The 6,584-nt window shown below is 44.0% G+C and overlaps 1 protein-coding gene across 1 annotated transcript; it reads right to left on the bottom strand.

The window, feature by feature from the left end:
- Window positions 1-4,215: 4,215 nt before the first annotated feature.
- LOC126215012 (uncharacterized) lies at window positions 4,216-6,077 on the bottom strand. Its single transcript, XM_049941637.1, has 2 exons — window positions 5,810-6,077; window positions 4,216-5,077 (listed from the first exon to the last, which is right to left on the bottom strand). The coding sequence occupies exons 1-2, from the start codon at window positions 5,923-5,925 to the stop codon at window positions 4,216-4,218; spliced, it is 978 nt and encodes a 325-aa protein (XP_049797594.1). The 5' UTR covers window positions 5,926-6,077.
- Window positions 6,078-6,584: the final 507 nt, after the last annotated feature.

The raw sequence follows: 6,584 nt of genomic DNA, 5'->3' as shown, positions 1-6,584 counted from the left end.
CACCAGTTGGCCCAATTGTAGGATGGCAATGTTGACTTCGGTGCTTGTGTTGACATGCGACTCATTGCTCTACAGTACGTAGCATCAACAGGTTAGTGTTCATCACGAACGTGGTTTTGCAGTCAGTGCAATGTTTACAAATGCGGAGTTGGCAGATGCCCATTTGATGTATGGATTAGCACGGGGCAATAGCCGTGGCGCGGTACGTTTGTATCGAGACAGATTTCCAGAACGAAGGCGTCCCGACAGGAAGACGTTCGAAGCAATTGATCGGCGTCTTAGGGAGCACGGAACATTCCAGTCTATGACTCGCGACTGGGGAAGACCTAGAACGACGAGGAAACCTGCAATGGACGAGGCAATTCTTCGTGCAGTTGACGATAACCCTAATGTCAGCGTCAGAGAAGTTGCTGCTGTACAAGGTAACGTTGACCACGTCACTGTATGGAGAGTGCTACGGGAGAACCAGTTGTTTCCGTAACGTGTACAGCGTGTGCAGGCACTATCAGCAGCTGATTGGCCTCCACGGATACACTTCTGCGAATGGCTCATCCAACAGTGTGTCAATCCTCATTTCGGTGCAAATGTTCCCTATGCGGATGAGGCTTCATCCCAACGTGATGAAATTGTAAATTTTCACAATCAACACGTGTGGGCTGACGAGAATCCGCACGCAATTGTGCAATCACGTCATCAACACAGATTTTCTGTGAACGTTTGGACAGGCATTGTTGGTGATGTCTTGATTAGGCCCCATGTTGTTCCACCTACGCTCAATGGAGCACGTTATCATGATTTCATACGGGATTCTACCTGTGCTGCTAGAACATGTGCCTTTACAGGTACGACACAACATGTGGTTCATGCACGATGGAGCTCCTGCACATTTCAGTCGAAGTGTTCGTACTCTTCTCAACAACAGATTCGGTGACCGATGGATTGGTAGAGACGGACCAGTTCCGTGGCCTCCACGCTCTCCTGACCTCAACCCCCTTGACTTTCATTTATGGGGGCATTTGAAAGCTCTTGTCTACGCAACCCCGGTACCAAATGTAGAGACTCTTCGTGTTCGTATTGTGGACGGCTGTGATACAATACGCCATTCTCCAGGGCTGCATCAGCGGATCAGGGATTCGATGCGACGGAGGGTGGATGCATGTATCCTCGCTAACGGAGGACATTTTGAACATTTCCTGTAACAAAGTGTTTGAAGTCACGCTGGTACGTTCTGTTGCTGTGTGTTGCCATTCCATGATTAATGTGATTTGAAGAGAAGTAATAAAATGAGCTCTAACATGGAAAGTAAGCGTTTCCGGACACATGTCCACATAACATATTTTCTTTATTTGTGTGTGAGGAATGTTTCCTGAAAGTTTTGCCGTACCTTTTTGTAACACCCTGTATTATGACTTTTCAACAGTATTAAGGTAAATACATTGTTTGTTCTCTATCAAAATCTTTCATTTGCTAACTATGCCTATCAGTATTTAGTGCCTTCAGTAGTTAGAATCTTTTATTTAGCTGGCAGTAGTGGCGCTCGCTGTAGTGCAGTAGTTTGAGCAACGAAGATTTTTGTAAGTCATTCATGGAAGGTATATGTTGTGTTGGCTGAAGAGCGAACACCGTGTTACGAATCGAGGCCGAAATGCACGCGTTTTAGCTCACGCAGGCTGGCGTGAGGAGGGAAGAACTATACTGACGTGAGGTCTGGAACATAACAAGGAATTAGAATTCTGAAAGCGGACGTAATTAGTTTCATACTTAACTTTAATCCATTAATGATGAACGTCGCTCTTGACGGTACATGATTCACAATATCAATATCAATAGTAACTGAATATGGCGCCTTGCTAGGTCGTAGCAAATGACGTAGCTGAAGGCTATGCTAAACTGTCGTCTCTGCAAATGAGAGAATATGTAGGCAGTGAACCATCGCCAGCAAAGTCGGCTGTACAACTGGGGCGAGTGCTAGGAAGTCTCTCTAGACCTGCCGTGTGGCGGCGCTCGGTCTGCAATCACTGACAGTGGCGACACGCGGGTCCGCCGTATACTAACGGACCGCGGCCGATTTAAAGGCTACCACCTAGCAAGTGTGGTGTCTGGCGGTGACACCACAGTGTAGGTTACTGTTAGTCAGGGCCATTATTTTGTGGGGATTTTTGTAAGTCAGATTGCGTTGCGCTAAAAATATTGTGTGTCAGTTTAAGCACAGTCATTTATAATTTTTCTAAGGGGACGTTTGAACCCCACTGACAAATATCCAAAAAAAACCTTACAATACTACTCAAAAGAATACACTCAAGTGGGGAGCAGTCATTCACCCGACAGAACACTTCAAACTGAGTCAATAACACAGCTGCGTTCCCCAGAAAACAGCAAGACATTAAATACACTTCATTTGACGAATAACAAATACTCATTAACATTACGCCACTCCTGTTTGAGTTGCAGTGTCCCAAAGAAACAGGCGCTTATTCTGAAAGAACAATGTTTTTTATATGTTTAAATTATAGCCTTAAGGAATTCGAAAAGATGTCGAATCCCTTTCTAGGTGGAGGCTGAGCCAGAAACACAGTTTTGCTGTGAAATCTTACAGGACACCCGGAAGCAGTAACAGACAAGGGGTTGGCACCCACAAATAACACAGGCTAAGAGTCAGGCCGGGAGCACATCCTACCTACTCGTCTACACTACGGTCACCACAGACTGCAGACATTCCGGCCGAACATCCGCTCGCGGTGGCTGCCAGAAGGACGAAGCGACCGACAGGCCAACGCCGTGCTTCTCACACGGGCACCTCAGTTTGTACAAACACCTAGGCCGACACCAACTCCGGACTCCCCTCTCACTGCCAGGCTCGGCACAGATTACACGAGATGCCTTCCGGGCGACCAGTAACCGCCGCAGGAGTTTCCCGATTAGCAAACGGTCCCAGCGTAACAGACGTCACACGTGTGCTTACGCCCGAGCCACAACTCCGCCAGCCTCACCGGCCGCCCCAAACCGACTGCCTCTCGCCGTCCCGCGCGCCACAGCCGAAAACCCAAAGATGCTCATGCCCGGGGACGCGCCAAAGATAACAAGCCGATCGCTGATGATCGACCAGCGATCTGGCTCAAAGTGGCACAGAGAATTGAGTTGCGAAACTCGTTTCTTGTAGCCAAAGTTCCGAAATTGCACTGCCGGAAAATAAGAGTGCAACTTCTTCAGGGACAAGCTACTTTGCTGGATAGTGGGGTGACAGGTAGTCGACCGTTGTAGGAGTATACGATAGCGGAGCGTGCTCGCGGCCGCAGTGCGGAGTGCCCAAGAGTCGCGCCGGTGCACAGCGTAACCCACTGTACAGCCAGGCGGCCGTCAGCGTTCACACTGCCGGCCGGGCCGAGCCGAGCCTGGCCGGGCCGCCGCCCGCTTTGCTATCAGACACATGGTTTTGAATTGCGGTGTTCAGACTGGCGGCCGGGCCGCGCCGACACGGCGTGAGCCTCCCGGAGCCGAGCCGACGACATTCCGAGTGTTTAATATTGCCGGCGCGAGCCGACCGCAGGCGCGAGCCTGTGGAGCAGCACTACTGCTTCTGCAGTACACGCATCACACGTCTCCCTTCTGCTTTCATCACAAGTGTGACTGCACACGTCTTTTATTTTAAGATGTTACCTCACATTTCACAATAAGTGAGGAAAAATTACGTTTATTATAATGATACATGCGAAATTACTTTTATTTCATATATTTAATCTACATGCATTTACAACAATAGCTTGCCAGCGTTCGCGGCATTGCCGCCACTGAATAGTTCGCATTTACTTGTAAACGGAGGCAGATATGAGTGTCACTGAGGGACGGAAATGTGTCCCTACCAGATGACAATGCATTGTAAAGTCATGTTGTGGCACGTTACTATATAAGCTGTTGTCTGTGACATCTTTTTGCGATGTTCTTACTTTAATGGATGCAGAATAACATATACATGACATTAACTTGTGTCCATCAATTTGGTATCAGAATTTCGGCTAGTATGACAGTAATGATGCAGTTTCCAGATTATGGAACGAAGTAACCAAGGAGTGTGTTTCAGATAGTACGCACAAATATAAATTATTTTCCTTTATTATTTTATTTGTTTTATTTATAGTGAAATGAGATACAAAAAAATACAGTAAATAGCAAAGTAATTTCAATTCCAAAATTTATTTGAGAGGTTTTTCAATTATTTTAAGTTGCATTTTTAACGAAATATTCAACAAAAGTGTTCCTGACAGTTTTCGAACGCAATGTGGAATTTCTGTTGAATGTGGCACCAGCTGTCTGCATATCAGCATTGTTACAAAACTTTTCAGCTTCAACATTGCATCCTTCTCTGTCAATGACAATATTATGAAGTAGACAAATGCACTTGACTATGTGATCAGCTACGTCAACGGATGTTTCAATTTCCTTCCTCAGTAGTCTCCATTTATTGGTCATTATACCAAATGCACATTCAACAACTTTTCTTGCTCTGGAATGCATATCATTGTATAGAATCTTCTCGTTGTCCAAATTTCTGCGAGGAAAAGGTCTCATCAAATTCTCTAATAAGGGGTAAGCTTCATCTCCCAAAATGACGTACGGTAGTTCCTGACACATTCCTTCAAGTCTTGTTGGTGGCGGTAATAACAGCTCCCCATTTGTAAGTTTCTTATATAACATACTTTCTTTAAACACGCCTGCATCAGACTGTTTACCGTAGGCACCAACATCCACAGCTATAAATTTGTAATTTGCATCAGCAACTGCTTGGAGTACAATCGAATAATACTGTTTGTAATTGTAAAACATGCTGCCAGAAAGTTTAGGACATTGGACACGTATGTGCTTCCCGTCTATACATCCAACACAGTTTGGAAATCCCCATCTCGTATGCATTTCACTGGCAATTTCTTTAAATCGAGAAACAGTTGGCGTTGGTAAATGAATGGGGGCAAGTGACTCCCATATGGCCATACAAACGTCTTTCACCAACACTGATACGGTGGACACTCCTAATCGGAATGACGATGCTAGTGCATGAAAGGAGATGCCAGTGGACAGATACCTGAGAAAAAAAATCGTAAAATGTGTTACTCAAGTGTGGTGTTGGGCGAAGTTTTTACAGTTTTGTTTGCACAGTAGATATTTACTTAGTCAATGTCATTTCATAGTTATACAACAATAAATAATTAAAGAGACATTTTCTTGCATCCTTCTATATTCTTTCAATTAAAATAATGAAATCGAAATGCAAAGACCTGAGAGACAGTTACAGAGAATAACTTGTATAACTTGGCAAAATAAGGTCATGTGATCCAGGGAATAGTATATTAAAATGCAATTCCACTCGGGCTTTGTTCTGTCATATGATTTTCCTAAGTTCCAAGAGCTATGCACAGTTCCTTACCAGTGGAAATAGAACCACTGAGTCAAAGGGCATATCAGTCTGTCTATCTTACAAGGTAATGAAAAGAATTCTGTGAGGTCATCAGTGGCTCCACATGATGAACCATCACCACTTCCAAGCGCTGCATCATGAAGAAAAACGAAGAAAAAGTTGGAAAATTCTGAAGGAGTGTATCTGCGATTCTTCGTTGAAGGCACAGCAAGACATTACCCAAAATGACGAAGCTAATTACTTACTGATGATTCTCAGGAGTCCCATAAACTCTCTTCCCCTCAGAGGTAAGCGTTTGTGAAATTTAAAATACAAAAGCATGACTACAATTAATTGGAGGTAGTGAATGCTGCACAAAGTTCTACTGCAAACCAAAAAGTGTGTACTAACGAATCTTACCTTATCGTTATACACAATTTTTCTTCTGCTGTTATACTTCTGCGAAAATTTGTGTTCTGTTTCGAAATTTTGTCTTGAATGTTCTGCAGCACATACTGAAATGTATTATGATTCATTCTGTAATATGAATAAAATTTTTCAGGATAGTTTTTAAGTTCTTCATGTAAAGAAAAAAACTCTCCTAAATGTCTGTCGCTATTTATGGGATGAATCCATAACCTCCTAGTTCTTCTGTACTTCAAAACTCGACGAGTAACTGCAGAGTCAAAACAATACCAATAAAAGAGTGAAGACATTGTTCTACACGACAGCACATACTAGCCAAAGGCGAGCAACTGTTGACTGCAGCTGCGTTTTCTAGTGACTTGCTTGTCAGCTGTCGAAGGGTGGGGATTTTTTTTAATTTATTTATTTGGCCTTCGGCAACTAGCAGCCATTTAGCCAAAGAGTAGGGATTACCTTGACGGTGCAGCGCAGCCCGCCAAGGAAGGAAAAAAATAATGAAGAACAATGAAACGCACGTCTGTGTCGATCTACAGTAGTTTCATTAACTCTCCATTATTTTTTTTTCTGTCAAAGTAGACAACGAGACTACAGAATTGCGCTTCAGTTTCTGCAGTAAACGTATCACAAATCTCCAGTTTGTTTTTGTGATTAGTTTTACACCACTGATCACTAGTAATTAGTTTTTTTCTGTCCTGCATTATATGACTACATTAAACCAAGCTGTAACCGCTCGAACTCCGTGGCTTGCGGACGCGGCACTGACGCCACT

This window comes from Schistocerca nitens, chromosome 12 (assembly GCF_023898315.1).
Source record: "Schistocerca nitens isolate TAMUIC-IGC-003100 chromosome 12, iqSchNite1.1, whole genome shotgun sequence".
NCBI classification, from domain to species: Eukaryota; Metazoa; Arthropoda; class Insecta; order Orthoptera; family Acrididae; genus Schistocerca; species Schistocerca nitens.
Note: the sequence above shows the minus strand (reverse complement) of the source record. Positions and strands in the feature narration are given on the sequence as shown.

Bases quoted from the DNA above. Each gene is read 5' to 3' on its own strand.
- LOC126215012 (XM_049941637.1), bottom strand. From the start codon at position 5,925: ATGAATCATAATACATTTCAGTATGTGCTGCAGAACATTCAAGACAAA. The intron at 5,078-5,809 runs GTAAGATTCGTT...TTTTTTTCTCAG, and splicing joins AAATTGTGTATAACGATAAG to GTATCTGTCCACTGGCATCT.